This window comes from Ixodes scapularis, unplaced genomic scaffold, assembly GCF_016920785.2.
Source record: "Ixodes scapularis isolate PalLabHiFi unplaced genomic scaffold, ASM1692078v2 PGA_scaffold0__279_contigs__length_252992795, whole genome shotgun sequence".
NCBI classification, from domain to species: Eukaryota; Metazoa; Arthropoda; class Arachnida; order Ixodida; family Ixodidae; genus Ixodes; species Ixodes scapularis.
In genome coordinates this window covers 193022687-193042124 of record NW_024609835.1, presented here as the reverse complement: position 1 = coordinate 193042124, position 19438 = coordinate 193022687, and the positions used below count along the sequence as shown (strand labels likewise).

The window sequence follows — 19438 nt, the reverse complement described above, 5'->3', positions numbered from 1 at the left end:
CTTTTGCCCTACACGAGCACGGGAGCACGTGCTCACGTGCACGTGAGCACGAGCACACGACGCCGGATATCGGACGGACATACGGACATGGCTATCCCTTAAGGAGCTTCGCCCCAAAAAAACGATTAAAAAAACTCGTGTCCCCGTAAATGAATCTAGCAGCCGATGCCAGTGCGTAGGAAAATGATGAAAGCCCTGACCTCGTGCGAGAATGCGTGGCACAGGGCGAGCAGAACACTCTGCCTTTTGACAACGGACGCTTCTTCCGGATCGTAAAAGGCGATGTTTTCCGGAAGATAGAGGAGACCCATGTTCTGAACGTCGTTGATATAATGCTCCATTGCGACCACGTCTGCAGGTTGAAAAAAAAACGTTTATGTTCAAGGTGTATTCAGACGAGGTGGACTTCGTACGGGGACAAATTGTTACAAAGACCGTTGCGTTTTCGTTTCTTGCGTATAAACTTATCTAATTGGACCTGGCTGAGGAACGTTTCGTTCCTTATAGAAGCAAGCGAAACGTATTCAAGATGAGTGCTTCGAGTCTGATGCCGTTACAAGACTCCAGAATATTATGATTCTTCAGTATGTTGTGCTAACATTTATTGTACAGAAAGGATTGTTTGGGGGGATCGAACACAAAAATAAAAAGGTTCAAAATATATATTTATTTATTTATTTATTTCATATACCCTCAGGGCCAAAGGCATTAGAGAGGGGAGTGGGTACAAAGTATAAGTATAAAGTTAAAAAATGCAGTGGTTATTAGTACAGTAAATTGACTCTTATTTATACAATGTTAGCTATGGCGTTCTTGAACTGCTGGGGATCTTTGATTGTTGCTGTCGGGGCGGGAAGGCCATTCCACTCCACTGATGTGCGAGGAAAGAATGACTGAAAAAAAGCATTAGTTCTACACGATGGAATCCCGTCTTTATGAACATGATCTAATCTAGATGAGATGTATTGGGGGGGGGGGGGGGGGGGGTAAAATATGTTCGGCGCGCAAGGAGGGATGAAGAAACAGTTTGTGAAAGAGACAAAGACGAGAGATTTTGCGGCGGGATGTTAGGGATGGCAGATCAAGGTTATATTTCATTGTACTGATGCTTGCAGTTCTATTATAGTTAGACAATATGAAACAATATGAAATTATAGTTAGACAATATGAAATATGGTTTAGAACTAAAACAAAAAGAAAAAAAAATCATCCCTGGGGTTTTAAATGGCAAGAATCCCTACTGTATTACTGCCGTGATGATGTTTCTTTTCGATTAGCTGAAATCAAAATTTTAAAATAGTTCGCCGATAACAACCAAGAGATGGCGCGAAAGTAGAATGTCCTACTATCTCGGGGACCATGTTTCTGTGGCTTAAAACGGCACACAGCACCCAGAAACATGTCTGCCCTTAATCTGAGGATTCTTCTGCATCACGTAGGCAGACGTCGTAATAGAGAACTTTTTCTCAGATTACAAACGCGCCAAAAACAATGCTGGGAATGTAGGTGGCCGATCTGCTCATGCTTACTATACCTGTATAAAATATACGAAGTAGATACCCAAAATAGTTAATTGGCAAAGGCACGTGCCTTTGACACTTGCAGTTTTGCTCGAACAAAATTGCTGTCACATGAGTCCGCAAATGCAGCGTGTGCAAGTATTTTCACTGCATGCTCCCTTGTACACTGGTAATTTTGCTGAAGCTATAGGAAGTATTCACTGGCGGCCATAGCTGTGTGCGCGACTGCTGTGCGCGTGCTGATGGCGAGCTTCCACAGTTCTTTTGTAACCTGCATTCCGCACCCTCAAGAGTGCCGGTCTTAGCAGCCTATTAATGTGGGCTCGTTCTGAGCATGCGCTCTAGACAGCACCCACAAATATGGCGCCCAGTGAATACTCCTTATACTGGTCGAAGGACCACATATAAAAAAGTACTCATGGACAGATTTATGTGGCTATGCTATGAAAGGTACGGAGGCGCGTGCATAAACGCTGCTTAAAGCTGTGCACGCGCACTGCTCTTTTGGCTGAAAAGGCCACAGAAATTAGTTCTCTGGAATAATGAAAGCCACGAATGGGCCATGCATTTCGCACTACTGTTCCTTGGAATAGTGGTCTTCCGATTAGCCTTTTAATGCGAAAGCATTAGCTGGTCCCATGGAGCGCAGCCGGCGTTGTCTGTAACCGTGAAAGACGACAGCTAAATTCCGGCTTTGCGAAACGGCACCCCGATTCCGGCTGAGTGAAACTACAGATAAATTCTTATTGGCTGCGACGCGTCAGGGTTCCAATGAACGCCACGTTACAGAGAAGCCCTCTGCCTGGCGCTGCTGCACGCGCGGCGGAAAAAGGAGAGGTTGGCGCGCACGTGGCCGCCGCATGCGCCCGTTGGCCCATTCTCCGCGGAGGAGAGCGGGGCGCGCTGCTTGTACGAATTCGCTGCTTCTACGAATGCTTTCGCATTCCTACATGTAAGCAGTATTAAGTGGCCCAGTAATTTTTTTCACCGTGCATGTGTATGTCACGTACAATCAACACGGAATGAATCCCGAACGCAGGAGCGCGTGGCTCGTACACCTGTAGGGCCCCTGAGAACTAAAAAAAATGCGCCCTCGCACCTGGGTGCGAGGGTGCGGGTACTACAAAGATGTTCGCAACCCTTGCGCGGGGCGTCTGGAACTTTTCTGTTTCGCCTGTGGCGCGCTGTAAGCGCCGTCACTCGGTGTACTTTTCTGTCGCTGCACTGTCGCCCCAATGTCGCCCGGTCGACACCGTTCGACCGCTTAACCTGACTATAGGTCTTTGCAGTAGGACCTGCTCAGGCAGGGTGATGAATTTATTTCGCTCCGGAATCGACACTTCTGCCATATCGGGGGCTAAAAAAGCGAGCGTCAGCAAGCAATTCCTCGCTTTTTAAGAAGCGAATGATAAGCTCGCAAGAAAACATGCGCATTGTTCATAAAAACCGAGGCATTCGCGTCCGTGTGTGGCAGTATTTTTTTTCATAAAGGGTATGGTCGTGCAAATAAACAAATTTTATTTTGTGTTTAAGACGTTTCACTATTTCTCAGAAACCGCGCGTGGCGCTGGCACGTCATCAAGCACTAAGGGTCTTCTGTGCACGAAATGTTTTAACTTTCATTATGTCCTTGTGGTACACAAAGCGATAATGAATGACAGCGCTGAAGAGATGTCGCTGGAAATCCGATACACAAAGCGAGTGACAGTACTTTAAAATGTATCGGATGTGACGGCGCTTACAGCGCGCCACCGGCGAAACGCGGAAGTCCCAGACGCGCCGCGCGAGGGTCGAGCTCATCTTAGTAGGACCCGCACCCTCGCACCACGGCGCATTTTCATTAGTTCTCGGGGGCCGTCCAGGTGAAGCAGCCTGTATCAACGGCCACGCTTTCCGGCGTTCGGGTTTCGTTTCGTGTTGACTGTACTTTTGTCGCACTCCTGGGGCCCTGAACTCGTCAAACAAAAAGCTAGAGCCGAACGTTTGCATAGCGCGCCTATTGGACGGCGACGAAAAAAGCGCGAAGTCATCGTCGTGATAGGTCAGTTGGTGCGCTTCTTCAATTTTGGCCCCAACTTTGTGTTTGACGAGTTCAGCGGCCCAGGGCGATGACACACACAATAGGTTGGGAACTCCGCAACACATAGTACGTAAGGGCTATTATATTTTCACACGTGGGACGATATAAGCTGACACTTTACGTTGTCGTTACGGTACTGTTTGCGTTGGATGGCAACACTCTTGGGAACGTTCACAGGGATGAAATTAGGCTAATCACCGAGGCCCTTCATCATTGTTGTCTTGAGTACCAAAGCACGTCAATGTTGCGGGGCGGACGCAATACCAGCTTAAACGATGCCCTCATGCGCAGGTCTTGTCTACTATAGGTACTATTGACTGGCGGTCCTCCCAGAGCCGGGACAACCCTTTCGTCTGTTATTGAAAGCGCCATTTTGCCTCTCTCCGATACGTGGCCGTTTATTAGCTGTTTGCGCATTTAGCGAACTTTACCACTTGCGAAAGGAAATAAAATAAATAAAATAACTTGTTGAGTCACGCTTGCCGCCAAATATGAATTTGTTTTCGTCATCGGTCTGAAAGGAGGAGGCAAAATGTTGACCGCGGTCGGTAAAAGGCGCCGCTTTCCCAACCAAAGGATGGCGCCACTTTACAAGGAGCAACCAGCAAGCGGCATTAATGCACTCTATTTATTTATTTATTTATTTATTATACCCTCAGGGCCGAAGCATTACAGAGGGGGTGGGCAACGGAAGTACAAAAAACGCTGAAAATGGTTAGTCCGGCACAGATCATGAATAGTAACTTGTTAAAGCTTCTTTAAAGAGGACAAAATCGCCAATGGACGCAATGGGTGAGGGAAGGCCGTTCCAATCACGAGATGTTTTTGGGATGAAAGATTTGAAAAAAGAATTTGAAATGGAAGTGGGTATACCAACTTTGCAGCAGTGACCGAGGCGAGAGGATACGTAGATGGGAGCACTGATTAGTTGTTCTTTCAAGAGTGAATTGGCATAGTAAATTTTATGGAATAAACAGAGACGGGAGATAGTGCGACGAGTGGAAAGAGGGGGCAGTGAGAGACTAGCTTTCATGGATGTGACGCTTGATGTACGATGGTAGTTTGATAATATAAAACGTGCTGACCGGTTTTGGATGGCTTCAAGCGCTGATATGAGGCTTTCTGTACCGGGATCCCAGACCGAGCATGCATATTCAAGTTTTGGTCGCACCAGTGTTTTATAAAGTAGTAATTTTAATGATGATGGAGCTAGAGAAAAGTTACGTCTTAAATATCCAAGCATGCGGTTAGTGTTATTAACGATATATTCGGTGTGAGTTTTCCATGATAGGTCAGAAGAGATATGAACACCTAGATATTTGTAAGTTGATACGTTTTCAAGGATGTTATTTGATAGGAAGTAGTTAGGACAGAGTGCTGCTTTGCGAGAAATCCTCATTGTCTTACACTTCATAGTGTTTAGTTTCATGTGCCAAGCATCACACCAGGAAGAAATTGCATTTAAATCAGATTGAATTATGTGTACGTCAGAGTCATTAGTAATTTCACGGTAAACAACGCAATCATCCGCAATCACGCTTATGGAGGAGGAAATGCTAGTAGGTAGGTCATTTATATATACTAAGAATAAGAGGGGGCCTAGGACAGAACCCTGTGGTACACCGGACTTAACGAGGGACGATGACGAGTTTTTGTTATTGACAGTTACAAATTGCGATCTGTTAGTGAGGAAACACTCTAACCAAGATAAGATATATGGATCAATACTGAGTAGGCTAAGCTTGTATAGTAGTAGTTTATGTGTTACCTTATCGAAAGCCTTTGCAAAGTCCAGAAAGATGCAGTCAGTCTGAGATCCACGGTCCAGAGCCGAGTGGAGGTTGTGGGTGAAAACTAAAAGCTGAGTATCGCACGAGAAAGATTTGCGGAATCCATGTTGAAAAGGGCTAAAGAAGGAGTTGCACTCCAGGAAACGCGAGAGCTGTGAAGAAATTATGTGCTCCATGATTTTGCAGGGTACGCTAGTAAGAGATATTGGCCTGTAATTGAAAGGGGAGAAACGGTCACCAGCTTTGTGAATTGGAACAACCTTCCCTACCTTCCAGTCCTCGGGTAAGACGCCATGATCAAGTGATTGTTGAAACAAAGATGACAAGATGATTGAGGAGTACATTTTGGTATTTTTTAGAAATTTCGCGTTTATCTCGTCGACACCTGATGCCGACGACAGCTTGAGGTTTTCAATAATTTTAACAATACCGGGTGGATCAAACACAATTGGTAACATGGGCAAAAAACCAGAAGATGGTAGTACGGGATGGTTGGCACCTAAGAAATCACTAAAGACACTGATGAAACTTTCGTTGAAAGTCATAGCGCAATCTTCACCAGAAATCACCTCTCCGCCTGAATTTTTAATTTGTATTAAATGTTTGTCGGCAGGGTTGACTAAGTTCCAAAACTGTTTTGGATTGTTAGTGAGCTAGTTAATGGCAGATTGACGTAACATCAACATGATTCCAATCGAGTGTCATGTGCGCTGTGAAAATATACCTTGAAGGACACTCAAATTGGTAGCTAAAGAGTTTACAAGAAACGAAAACTTTTCTGAACGAAATGTGCGCAAGAAATTGCCTTTGTTTTCCGCTCAAAGCAAATATTACATAAAATTGCAAGATCCCCATCTCTCACCCATCTTGGGAACTTGGTACGGCATGGCGAAATACGTTTCATAAAATTTGAGGATTTTGGGACCAAGCTCCAATAGAAAATCCACGTCCTTCAAAATGCCGGGACGCGTCCACAGCTTAAACTGAAAAAGATGGCAAAAACACGCTCAACTTGAATGTAAGCTTCCAATCATCAACTTCGAACGTGACTGCAATATCAATAGTAATGTCACCAATGAAATTCACAGTTCTTTCTCGGACACCGAGTTAGGTAGTAAGCATAAAATGCTTGCATCAAAAACGTCGCGGCTATCAAAGACGACACAGCCATGTCGAGTTACGACGGAAGTATTCTCGGCGATGGTGGCAATGCATCTGGAGTGAGAAAAGTGTTGACACGTGACACGGAAGGCGTTTTTGAGAAGACGAAAGACGCAGCTGGACAGAAAGGAGAAACTAAGTTCGTAGTCGGCCAATCCTAGACTTGTACACGTTACAAAAAAAAAAATAGATCATTTGATTTGCATTACAATGACTAAGGCATGAAAAGTATTAAATTGGATCATTACTGGAGAGAGGGGAAAAAAGGAGAGGGGAAAAATGGGGGTTACGAGTAATTTTAGTACCTCCAAAAGTAGTCACATGACCCTTGTGATTATATAGTAATCAATGTCACACAACTAATACACACTCACCCACACCACTTTACCTCCCCCGCCTGTCCTGCCTGCGGGGCACTCGACACTCATTATCATTCCCTTTGCGAATGCCCCGCCATACCCATACCCCCCTCTTCAATCCCCTCACCTTTAAGAGCAGATGTTGCGCGACCCGGAGGAGTCAGCCCAAGTCCTGACCACCTCACGGGCCCTGGCGATCGCGGCGGCCCTCTGGGCCTCCGCCACCCCCAATACCTGATCCCGGAAGAATAATAAAGTTTCCTCCTCCTCCTCATCGAATTAGTACGAGATATTTTGAAACGTAATCGCTTACAATTAATTCGATTACTTGTGATGAGTGCCGTACAAGTCCGGCCGATTCTGATGAACCTGGCGTTTTTCAAACGCTCTTTTGAACGCGTTTTTAACATGAAAGATTGAGGGGACTTATCTTATGGTTTCATCAATGTACACTACATTTTCAGTTAAGAAGCACGTTACCGAGGTGTTTCCGTATGACACAAAGTCGGAGATGAAAAATCCAACCGAGAACGTTGACATGGGGAACGTCTTCACAAACGTGTCAGCCTGTTTTCCTTTTGATCTGCGAAAAAAGTAGAAAAGAGAGAAGTATAAAAACCACGCTACAGACCATTTGACCATTCGTTTTTGGAATTCCTGTATTGGTATTCTGAGCGGACGTAATTTTATGCGCACTTATATCATTTACATTTTAAGAATAAAGAGAACAAGGTAGCGCGCTTATATACGCACGAGTGGGGAGAACAGGACAATAAAATGCGCTTAAAAGTCGCCGATTAACTCGATGCTGATTGGCTGAGCCAGGTATGACGTCAGGCATGACGACTTACCAAAGCTCGAGACTGATTGGTTCATTTTTAACCCTTTATTTACGAGATATACAAAGTAAAACATAAAATAGCACGAAAAACACAAGGACAAGAAGTATACAGGACAGGCGCTATACTAGATATACAAACATGGCCTAAAACATTTATTTTTAAAGCATTATTTTTAACAGTATAATATAAAAACACAGAACTAAAATTGAAAATGAAACTAGTAAGGTTGTAAGTTCGAGCTTTCTTCCTGTGGGACACACCACGCGAAGGCCGAAAATGGTTCTTTTGCGTGACTTCTAGGGATAACTATAAAATGTCAGTAATATATGGGCATTCGATAACCACATGTAAAGGATCTCATATTGTAAAAAATTAGTGGCAAGAGGAAGGCACCTCTTTATTTTTTTCGCGCTTCTGCCTCTTCTCGGTGGCCACATATTTCAGCTCTAAACTTACTTTTTATCCTCAACTATTTTCGTATCTTTTCACAAAATAAGGTTATAGTTTCGACCTTCAAGTCGAAACTACCATACTACTAAGTTAAAAAGGCCCGACTACTAAGTTTAAAAAAAACGCGATAAAGTGATAACACTGAAACTATCAACAAACAAAAATCATTGTGCGGTTTGTTGCCCGTAATGAATGTACAACAATAGATGTTAGACAAAGATTATTGTCGGTATCTTTATTCCAGGAACTGCTATCAAATGTAAATGCCACGCGTTAAAGGGGTCTTGAAACGATATTGGGTTGGAATGTTCATGACTTCGCGACGGCGTACAGGTCATGGTCTGGTCCAATTATGCTCGCACAGACCACAACTAATCAACGAGCTTCTTTTGCTGGTGTGAAATAGCGAGAATAAAAAAGGGGACTAATATTTTTTAGTATTGCCTTCGCCAACTTTGATGACGTAAATCTGAGGTCAAAACTAGCCGCCAGACGACAGTCGAGCGCGGCTCATGGATCGGACACGAGAACTACGTGAGCGCTCGGCTTCGGCACGCAATAATCCATACCTCGGAGGGAACTCAGGTGGTGGCTCGTGTCCAACCACTCCGGTGATGAGATTAGCCGAACTCTAAAAATGCCTGGAGCTCAGCACGCGTTTAATACTTTGCCAACCCCCCCCCCCCCCCCCCCCCCCCCCCCCCCCCCCCCCCGCTGGCGCGTGGCTGTAATTACCATTGGCGGCCTAGGGTAGGTGTCAGGTCACCTGGCCATAAAGCTTCCCTATCCTAGAAAACGTGTGGTCATTCATTCGTGTGAAAATGCTCGAGACACGTGCCGCGCGCCTCTTCTGGGAAGAACATGGCGTCTTAAATCTAGCTCAGTGCTGCGCTGTGCCGCCATGATCCTCCCAAGGACTGCACGTTGCACGTGCCTCGAACATCGACTCACGTTGCGCTACTTTTAAAACATGAAGGGGTTTTACGTGGCCACGTGTTCCGGCTCTGAGTTGAGGGAACGAACAATGCTCATATTTTAAAATTTTTGTCTTCGAATGCCATTTAGAAAAAAAAAAACTAAGTCAAGTTTATTCAGTTGTTAACGTAAGGGAGTGATTCAAAGTAGAATTTAGCGAAAGTAGAAATACCGTTTCATGGCCTCTCTAAAACCCGTGCACGACAGCCAAGACCGAACGCGAACGATTCATGCAAGCATCACCGAAGTAGCGAGATACCGAAACTTTTCCAACTACCCAGCGGTTTTCTATGCGTTTTTTTTTATTTGTTTAATGTACGCTTAGTCAAGTTACGAACTTAGATAGGAATGGTAATTACAATCACGATTTGAAAACCAAGAAGAAAAAAAGAACGAGCGAGAGATGCGTTCCACCACTATACGGACGTTTTTTTCGAGCCTGTTTTTTTTACAGAGCTCAGTGTTTGCCCAGCAAAAGACCTGTGGGCTGGATTCTTTACGCCATCTTTGTCTATCGAGCGAGGGGCACGGACACTAGTTATTTGACACGCGTTTGGAGTGCACTGTCATTCATTTGATGCTTTCCTGATTGAGCACGAGCATCAGCCAAGCGAAGACACCGGGTTCGGCCAAGTCCGGTAAGTGGGGCTTCAGAAACACGAGCTGACAATTCATGTTGTTTTTGTACCTGCATGTTTAGTTCTCGAGTTAGCCTCTAAGGGCACGACGGTGGCGTCTTATCTCATGTATAGCTCATCTCCTCACCTAGCCATGCGCCAGAAGGCGACTATGGCACGCTTTTAATATCACGTGCCTGCTCTTAAGCGCAAAGAAGTGGCGGCAAGCGGATGCCCTCCTTTGAGAGAACAAACAGCACTCTGAACTCAGTAAAGCGAGCTCTCGACAGCGCCTCCCTCGACTGCAATATCTGGCAGTAAGTCCTTGACTCACTTGACACACGTGCCGAGGTTTCGGCAGAAATTGCAATAACGTGAAAGGCACACGCCAGCATCTCGTGATACTTCTCAACCAATTTTAGGCGCATAAACAGGCTTTCACTGAGCAAACTCACTTTGGATAAACTTTGGCGAGGGGCATGTTGGACAGCGTGTGCAAATTGGGGTCTCGGATGACTTCCATGTTGAAGACCGATTTGAGGCCAGGCTCGTCGAAGCAAGGAAAAGCGCTTCGAGCCTCGGTCGGGAGAAAATTGGTGCCAATGACCCATCTGAAAAAAAAAGAGAGCACATAACCCGAGGTATAATATAACACAGATTGACTTTCGCTTAGAAATGATATGGCAAAACATTCTTCGTTTAATCATTTCACTGGTGCACTTCGCGACATATTTTGATAAACCGCTCTTTCTGTGATCACGTTTATTTGTTCAAGTTATGGCTTTCAGTCGAGGGCCGTGGTATCTTTAAACAAATAAACAACTACATATAAATACATAAATAAATTACATTTGGCCTGTGGTACCTTCTATTTGCGGTTGCAGCATTATTGAGGGGTGCCATCGCGTGTCAGAGACTCGTAACATCAAGAAATTTAGGTGCCCCTTTTTTTTTAAAGTGAGAATCTCCCTTTAAAGCCAATTCTCAAGGCTAGTTGTATTTGTAAATTGTGCTTTCTAACGCTGCTTCAGCGCTTATTCAAATGTTTGTTTATTTGCGCTCTATGGCTATGAATGCAATGTAAAACTAATAACAAAATGCACACATGCCCTCCTAATTATGCTATAATATTTTCAGAATATTTAACTTTGTCGTTTTACTTTTGCAATCCTAATATCGGGTTTTATCCCACCGTCATCAATCCTGGCGAGAAAGAAACAACTTTAGTTTTTACGAGATTTAAAGATAACTAATTTGACATCATATAAAAAATGTATGGCATTAATGTCAGGCTGTAAGAGGTCACATTTTCCTATAGTATTAATAATACAATACATTTTAATATTGTCAGCAAATTGAAGCACCCCCGAATCGCCTACACTAGTCGCAAAATCATTCACAAATACTGTAAACAACTTAATTTTCGGGAGGACCTAAATGTCCCGAATTTCGTGAATCGTCTACAATTTGAAAAAAAAGGTCCAGCGAACATTTGCAGTAAAATGTAAGCACATTAGAATCTATATTGAGTTCCCACTACGTCACGAAAATCTGAACCCGCGAATTATTCCAAAATATCAGCTTTGGCCTAAACCGCAAAATATTGAACACGCGACAAATAAGTCGTGTACAGTATAGTAAAAAGTAGTGGTCTGGGGTTAGACCTTGTGGCATTCCAGATTTTAGGACGTGAGGAAAAGACCTGTGCCCTAAATAAGGCACTGTATTTCGACGATCCCTCAAATAGCTTTCAAACCAATTGCAAAAGCCAAAACCAACAAATAATTAGATATCTTTGCTAACAAACAAAGGCTGTGATCTACACGATTGGACGGTTTAGAATAGCCCAAAAAAATTACATCTACCTGCCTCGAAACCCAACAAGAGGCTTGGCGAATTCACAATAATGTTATAAGGTTTGTCTCAACAGATCGCTCGAAAAGAAAAACCACGCTTGTGCAGACTAAGTATAGTCTTAAGCTGGAAACTGACACGCTAGAAAATTGATTTGTCAAAGACCTTAGAAAAGGTACAGAGCTGTGCAATTGGTCTATAATGGCCGACACACATGGTGCTTTCAGCTTTGTGGACTGGCATAATCAAAGAGTTCTTTCATGCCGAGGGGAACGTACTTGTTTAAAGGGGCATATTTAATATCTGCTACAGCACAGGAGCCACTATCTCAAAGCACCTCTTGATAATGAAAGCAGGTAACCGTCTTCCCTAAAGATTTTTTTTTTGCAGCAAGCTCTTTAATTGCGATAAATGCGTCATTATAAGTCATTTTAGGAGTGAACATAAGGCGGAAGGTACCTTGGCACGTGGTAGTAATAACCGACATGGCTGTGATGAAATTTTGTATAGAGGAGAAATGCTTAGAAAACAGAGGACAAATACACAGAGGATCGGAATTGTAACCTGAGATGGTCTTCAGTAGGATGGCCTCAGATCTATTAGGTAGTCTGCTGTATCTAACATACTCCCAAAGACGGTCAGGGCGGCGGTTTAGTCGGACTCAATAGTCCTGTCACATCTGTTCATCTCCTTAAAGCGACATTTTCACCCTAGATCTATGTTTCTTAAGTAAGGAGTGCGATCTTTTCAAACCGGAAGACTTGCAGTTTTTGCGAACCCGAAATTTAAGGACAAATGGCTGCCGGAGATCACGTGAAGACCGCAAGAAAAATTTAGCTCGGCCACTTCGTTTTACCGGTATAGACGCTTTACGGCAGCTGTGCATGTGCGCCGCCATAACTGATTTTCAGTTTTTGTTCCGCTTCACTTTATCGTTACCACAACAGGACAAGTTATTGCCATTTTAGATGCTACTGCGTTCTTGTGCCCAGCATAGGCCCTTGTGAAGACCCGTCAACGCCCGCTTCAGTGGCTCGGCATCTCGGTAAGGCAAGAGAAGGGCGGCTATGGCGGCTCAATCTGGCGCGTGTGTAAAGCGTCTATAAGCGATTCATAGTAGTCTTAATGATGCCCATTCGCAAAGCGACAGCTCGGTAAACATCATCACTTTGGTAAGCGCCAACCCCGTCAGTATTGTTGAAATCCGTGTATAACCCGAAGTAGTCGCTGCAAATAAAATTCTACGACGGAGGCTGCACATTCGAAGTTCTAACAAACGGGAATGAAACCGTTACAGAGAAAGGAAGTTCCCACTCATCTATATGAACAAAAGGATCGGTAACAGTGCCTCCCAAGGCTTCTCGAATGTTGGTAGGAAAATAGATCATAGATGTGGTCCTGCAGAATATGTAGTGTGGTTAATTTGGTCAACTTTATTAAAATAGACAAAATCGAGTAGCACCAGTTCACTTCCAGAACTCTGTTCGTAACTGAATAAGTATAAATCCTCTCGATTCTAAGCAAATTAAAGCCACCGGAAATTAAAACATTATAAGCTGAAAAGTCAACTAACGTAGAAATGTCGTTTAAAGTGTGGCTTAGTGTTAAAAGGCCAAAATGAGGTTGGAAGTAGTAGATTCCGAGAAGCAGATTAGGTTCATTAACGACTTGAACTTTAGTCCAAATGTTTTTCAATGCATAGGTAGTTCGTTATAAGATGTACAGCCATTATGACTCATGAACCTATGATGATACTGGATAAATTCCCGTGACTGAAGGAAAACATCTGATGAGAGGAGTCTGGTCTTTGAATGGTGAAAAGTTGATGGAAGGTCATTTTTGAGAAAATAACTTCTCTGATATCTAGACATACCCACCGAGCTCTCTACAAATTTTAAGTATAAATAAATACGATGTCTTCAATTTCTATGAACATTCCGTAGAAATACACATTCTTCAAGTGCTTCTTTCTCTCTTCACACTTCTTCCCCAAGTACCAATGCCTTACAGGCGTTTTGTGAAGTTTGTGTTGGAAAATATTAACATGTTCGGTGCCATTTTAATCGAAAAGAAAGGAAATGTGCGTTGAAGCTATTTTTTCCAAGGTAGGAGTTCTATCTAATTAATTACTTTCTTAAATGACGATAAAGCGTGTATTTTTACACGATAATTATAATCGCTTTTAGTAACATAATCCTCTCAGGTGAGATCTAAGATAGCATCACCGCACAAATCACACCCTTGTGAATGCAGTTGCATTAAAAATTTCGATAATTCAAGAATAACCTTCTTCAACTACCGTTAGCAAATGACCTAGTCAATATATACCTATCTTCCATAACTCGGGTATCACTAAAGATATTCAATATCTGATTGCATATTTGAAATACGCGCGAGGGGGTTATATCGGTGTATATTGTGATAAGTATTATCTCACAAATAAGCAAATTACTCTAAAGCACCATATCCCCCCTTAAACACTTGAAAACCCCATATTTGTCCTAAAATAGCGAGCGGTACAAAATACACTCGTCAGAACGGAAAGCTCATATCACCGTTTGAAGAAGGGGTGAAAGCGATGTAAAATAATCTACAAACATTAATTATATACTACACTAAGCAGTTATTGAGTTATACACGCCCCCCCCCCCCCCCCCGGCCCATTCTCCCCCGCAAACCCTAGACTTTCCTTAGTGTCCGCGTTATATTAGCTTGTGGACGATGTATATAAAGTGGAGTCAATGTAACTCATTATTACTTGCTATAATGTTTGCAAAAGCAACAAAGACGTCTCGACCACTACCATGCCACCGATCGCTAATAGAAGCACGTCCAATTACAAGCTTGTCAACGTTACTTTCACGTGCTGGTCTGTGCGCAAGGGTCTCCAGCCAAAACACCGCTCTTGGAATAGACATCGTTGCAAAATGTGCAGCGCCGTCCGCTGCGCCGAAATGCATGTCGGAAACTCAGGGGAACATCTGGTTGTAGCAGGCAACAGAAGTGACCTTTAGGACGACGGCGAGTGGGCAAAGGCAGGCAAGCACTGCGGTGCCATCTCGCCCTCTTCAGTGCCACGTAAGGGCAAGGGGGCGAGCGCAGGAATTCGCGCGCGCCTTCTGGGATTTTTGGTAAATGTACATTGTGCACGTATAAACCAACACACCGTTGGCAAGGAAGTCAGCGTTTGCCCAAGCCTCGTGTGGGCATTTCGCGTGCGCAGAAACCGGATCCGCGTCAAATGATCCGTCTGCGCATGCGCTGCGTCAACTGCATCGTCAGCGCAGCTGCGTAATACCTTATTCGCGTGTTGGTGTATAGACCTTTGCAAAAATCACCTGCGCGCTTCTATCTTTCTCTGCTGGGCTGTGGAACGCCTTGTGAGAATGCACTACTGCTGTGCTGTGGGGTTTTTCAGACCCTGCGCACGCCCACATTTTCGTGACTCAGCATATTTCGGCCGGGGGATAAGCAATGCAAAGGTCTATACAAGCCAACCAATCTAGCAACGTTGATACGAGCTACCAGCATGAGTGTATCAGCAGCGAAGCCACCCGACCATAATACGGAGTCAGGTCAGTGCAAGCCGCGTAAAGTAGAGCGGGGTTGGAAACCTTTCCTTGCGTCTAGTTTCTTTACAATTTAACTGAAAAGGCACACTTACACGGTGTCGTTGTCTCTAGTGTAGTGGCGTACGTTGAAGCCGTTGTCATGAAACGTAATGCTGGTGAAGGGAATGTTCAGGTAATACTTCTCGCCAGCGATTATATCGTCGGCGAGGTAAATGTAGAGGAACTGGGAGAAGTCGTTCGTGCGAATGTTGAGAATTTCTGGTCCGGGTTTCTGATCGACCGTAGTGAGACTTGAGTTGGATCGATCGATTATAAGATTGGATGCGTGCATCTGAATCATTTTAGTGTTTTCCTTACACAGAATGAAGATGCGCGCGTGACCCTTGAAGAACACGCTTTGATCCGTGTACACGGGCTCAAACTTCAATTTGTACTCGAGTGGCTCGACTGTCTTGGGAAGTCGCAGATCTTTTACGTAGTGGTCGCCCGGTGCCGTCTCGGGAACGGGAGAAAACCTATATATGCCTTCCGCCTGAACGCTAACACCTTGCTTGTGCTCCGCGAACAGCGCCGTTTTTTTAGGATGAACTGTAGAGGGCTCTTCGGACACGGGCGGGGCGGCGGTTGGCGGCGGTGGCGGTGGCGATGGCGGTGACTGTGGCTGTGGCTGTGTTTCGGGTAGCTCCGTCGAGTTTTCTTGCCCACGCACTTCATTGAAGGCCTCTTGCTGCTTCTTGGCCCCTGGTGTTTTGTCGTTCCGTGCTGCGGCCTGTGTGTCTTGCTGCTTCTTGGTCCCTGGTTTGAGGTGGTTTATCAATGCGGCCTGGGATTCCTGCTGCTTCTTGGTACCTGGTTTGCGGCGGTTCAGCGGTGCGGCGTGGGCAACCGGCTGTAGGCGTTTTGCGGTCTCAGCGGCTGTGTTTCCGTGGTCAACGCGTCGCTTCTTCGCCCGTCCTTCAGCAGGTTCGCCTTGTGCGGCGGTGTTGTGAGGAGGTGAGGGCTGTGGTCCCGATTCCCGCAACGTGTGGCTCACGCCGGCAGGAATGGCGACTGCAGTGATGGTGAGAATCAGGCAACTTCCAAATATGACTTGCCACTTCTTCTCATTCAGCAAGGTACGCAGACGGCTGCTGACTGAGACAGTCCGTTTGCCACGCAAGTCCTTGTTGACACGTTGCATGACGTACTCGGCGCTCGACTCGTGCATAGCAAGCTTCCGCTTTCGCTTTACTTTCAGTCACGATTTGAACAGAAGTCCGAGCGAAGAACAAAATATTATCCACCGCGTTGGTTTTCAATGTGTTTTAGGCGTACCTCGGAATGGGCGCACTGGCTAGAACGGCTGCATTTTGCATTCCTTCCCCGAATGCATTTGCAAAGCGCAGGGCACCCGCGAAGCGAACAGGACAGCACGAGGGTGTGAAACTTCTTCATCGCTAACGACAGTCGAAAGCAAAAAGACTAAAAAATTATTATATTTCTAATAATAATAATAATAATAATAATAATAGTAATTTGTTATCAGTTCATTTTCACAAATTAGAATAAATAGAGGGATTACAAGGACATCAAAGCTAACATAAGGCTCGTATGACAACGATCATAACAAAAATTGAACGTCATTACAAATTAATAAAAAAAAGCAAAGATGAAAAAACAAATTTGACAATGTGATGTGCTTCTTAGTGGGTGCCCTATTCTGTAGGCGCGCTGTTTGTTTGTCGCGGGGAAAATACATGTTTTCTTGCACTGAGGGGGTCAGCGCGTGACACGCTGGCGCAGTTCAGTACGTGACTTATGCTTTAAAATGGCGTCTAATCAGTAGCTAAAGCTACGCGCCTTCGTTTAGTCACGCCGGAGTTCGCGCGCTTCGAAGACATCGAAATTAAATTAGGGTAGAGAAATGACTGAGGTGTCAGTACAACGTCACCACTCAAACAAAAGCGCGTTTGTGTAAAAAGGCCACCGTGATAAAGGCACACTTTTTTGATATAAAGCCACTTCACGTTTGAAAAGTAGCGCAAGGTGCGTCGATCTACGAGGCACGAGCAACATGCAGCCCTTGGGAAATTCATTGCGGCACAGCGTAGCACTTAGATAGATTCTAGACGCCATGTTCTTCCCAGAAGTGGCTCGCGACACGTGTCTCGAGCATTTTCACAACAATAAAGGGCGCCACTTTTCTCAGCATGGAGGGATCCCTCCATGCTGAGAAAAGTGGCGCCCTTTATTGTTGTGAAAATGCCTATCAAAATATCACAATAAAGTCGACTTTATTGTGATATTTTGATAGGCCTAAGTGCGCCCCTTTAGGTTGCGAGAGTTGCGACTTTTTTATCGTGTGGGAGTTGTTCCAAAGCCTACACTTCGACAGGCAAGCTTCGCCATGGCTGTCAAATGGGTGCACGTGCCATAGAGAGGGGCCTTACAAAGTGGGTTTCTGGTTTACGAGCGATGTCGTTAGTGAAGGGGCTACGCGGTGAATAGCACGCTCCATTTCCCAGGGAGCAGAGTGAAGGCCGTCAAAGCACTGTTGAGCTTGAAGCACCAGCCGCAAAATATAATTACAGTGGAGCTGTTAAGGACTAGTTACTCAGGATCGTGTCCCCAGCAAACAAATGAAGACACCAAACTCTGGACACCTACCACCATTTATGAGCGACGGCGGCAAGCCCCGTATCTGGTTGCCTCCGTCGCTCGTAGTTGGCGACAGCCTTTCCACTCTGGCTTACGGACTTGCGGCCGGCCATTACTTTCTATTGTACAGCTCCGCTGGTCTTCTTCACCAAAGTGGAAAGGCTGAAAGTGTTTTTAATCATCTTTATTATATGTTCCAATTTTGACTGGGTATCTGAATATGCGGTTATAGAAACTAGAACCAGAAGCGTAGCACCCGAGAAAAATAATATTACGCAGGTTTGCAAAGCAATTTAATGGCCAACCTTCCTCTCGTCCTGTGCAGTAGGTAGATCGTAAATCCTGGTTCAGACAGTTGCGTATGACTGCGTTTGACTGCGTTGAGGTCGCGAGAACCCAGGACATCCCTGCTGCTTATATCGCGTGCCAAGATGATTCCTTGAATTGCATTCCACGATTCATACAAACCACAGATCTGCCGCTGACTCGCTTTCGGTACTCGACGCAACGCAGTCAAACGCAATCAAACGCAACTGTGTGAACCGGCCTTGAGACCTCAATAGACACTTTCCAAAGTTCCGTCTACCCACCGAACCCGACGTTCTGATGGCGGCACCACACAACTTCTCCACACCAGGAAAAGCGAACGTCTTCGAAAACGTTAAGCAGAAAGGAGAAAAATGTTGGTGCTTTACGTCACATTTGATTTACGAAATAGATGGTGCTTGGTTTAGCCGCTCATGATTTGCTATCACCGCCGTTAAGCCTAGTTCACATGCAGCGGTTTTGGCCCTAGAGCGGCGCGATTTCTGCCGTCGCGGCGCTCTGGCCAGCACCAGCAATTCTGCGGCACGAGCGCCGCGACGGCAGGAATCGCGCCGCTTTAGGACCAAAATCGCTGCATGTGAAACAGGCTTTAGGGAAGCAATATTGGAGCTTCTGGGATTGCAACAAAATGTCGGACTTTTGAAAGTGTTAGAGTTTCTGTATTTAGCTACCTACGGTAGCACAGTTGCGTATCCAGCCTCGGCTGAGGGCCTTAGTGCCGGCTTTCCTGCATGATGCTGGATGCTTTCCTCGTCACATTACTAATTTTGGCGAATAGCGGCGCCGCGCGCGCCGCCGCGCATGGAAAAAGGAAAAGGAGGAGAAAGAGGCGAAAAACAGGTTAGCTCATCTGAAAGTGAAGTTGTCTTCATTTCCTAACCTTGGCCGGTTTATAAGCGGAACAACCTGGGGAACTTCAGCAGGTGCCCTCCTTCGCCTGTATAATAGCTTATTTGTTTGAACTCTTCGTTACCGCCTTCCTGTAAGGCATGCCTCTCTCCGACTAACACGAAGAAGCTACACTCACTACAAGCACAGGCGCTCAGAGTTTGTCTAGGTGTTCCTAAATGTACATCCACCATGACACAATAGCAGAGTCCCACTGTCTGTCCATAGCAGCTCCTCGTACGCGGGAAACTCTTCGAAATCATATGCGCCATCTTACGAGGCACCAGGCCCATCGCTTAGCGGACATCCCGGAAAGGTGCTTCTACAGCCGCATTACACAAGAGATCCTCGATAACACGCACATTC

General features: G+C 45.2%; 1 protein-coding gene across 1 annotated transcript in view; it reads right to left on the bottom strand.

Annotated features, from left to right (window-relative positions):
• LOC115328540 (aminopeptidase Ey-like) overlaps positions 1–16427 on the bottom strand; it is an 81825-nt gene extending 65398 nt beyond the window's left edge. Inside the window, exons 1-7 of the mRNA XM_042293778.1 lie at positions 15930–16427; positions 15315–15776; positions 11602–11606; positions 10250–10405; positions 7391–7493; positions 6253–6373; positions 201–352 (exon numbers count right to left, since the gene is read on the bottom strand). Of these exons, the coding sequence (XP_042149712.1) occupies positions 201–352; positions 6253–6373; positions 7391–7493; positions 10250–10405; positions 11602–11606; positions 15315–15776; positions 15930–16427 (1497 nt within the window). The remainder of the gene's footprint in view (positions 1–200; positions 353–6252; positions 6374–7390; positions 7494–10249; positions 10406–11601; positions 11607–15314; positions 15777–15929) is intronic.
• Between the last annotated feature and the right edge of the window lie 3011 nt (positions 16428–19438).